At 45.1% G+C, this 244-nt stretch overlaps 1 protein-coding gene across 1 annotated transcript in view; it reads left to right on the top strand.

Annotated features, from left to right (window-relative positions):
* The window catches only part of LOC119587811 (mediator of RNA polymerase II transcription subunit 19-like), a gene marked incomplete in the record, with an annotated part of 5,868 nt that overhangs the window by 4,824 nt on the left and 800 nt on the right, over positions 1-244 (top strand). The window contains 1 exon segment of the mRNA XM_037936510.1: positions 85-244. Within this exon segment, the coding sequence (XP_037792438.1) occupies positions 85-244 (160 nt within the window).

Here is a 244-nt window from a genome sequence, read left to right on the forward strand (position 1 = left end):
CATAAATTAGTGAACTTACATCCACCTGAGTTAGTGTAAGTCTTTGACTGTTTTGAGATGACTATCAGATGTATTTGCTTCCAGCTTGCTGCATTCCGCCTACATGCAGGCCCACTTCCAGAACAGTATCGCTTCATGAATCAGCCTCCAGGCCAACGGAAACATAAAAAACACAAGAAGCACAAATTCAAGGCAGGGGAAACGCCAACACAAGATGGCTCTGCTGATGGGTCGGATATGCATG

The sequence above is a fragment of the Penaeus monodon genome, chromosome 23 (genome assembly GCF_015228065.2).
Source record: "Penaeus monodon isolate SGIC_2016 chromosome 23, NSTDA_Pmon_1, whole genome shotgun sequence".
Classification (NCBI taxonomy): domain Eukaryota; kingdom Metazoa; phylum Arthropoda; class Malacostraca; order Decapoda; family Penaeidae; genus Penaeus; species Penaeus monodon.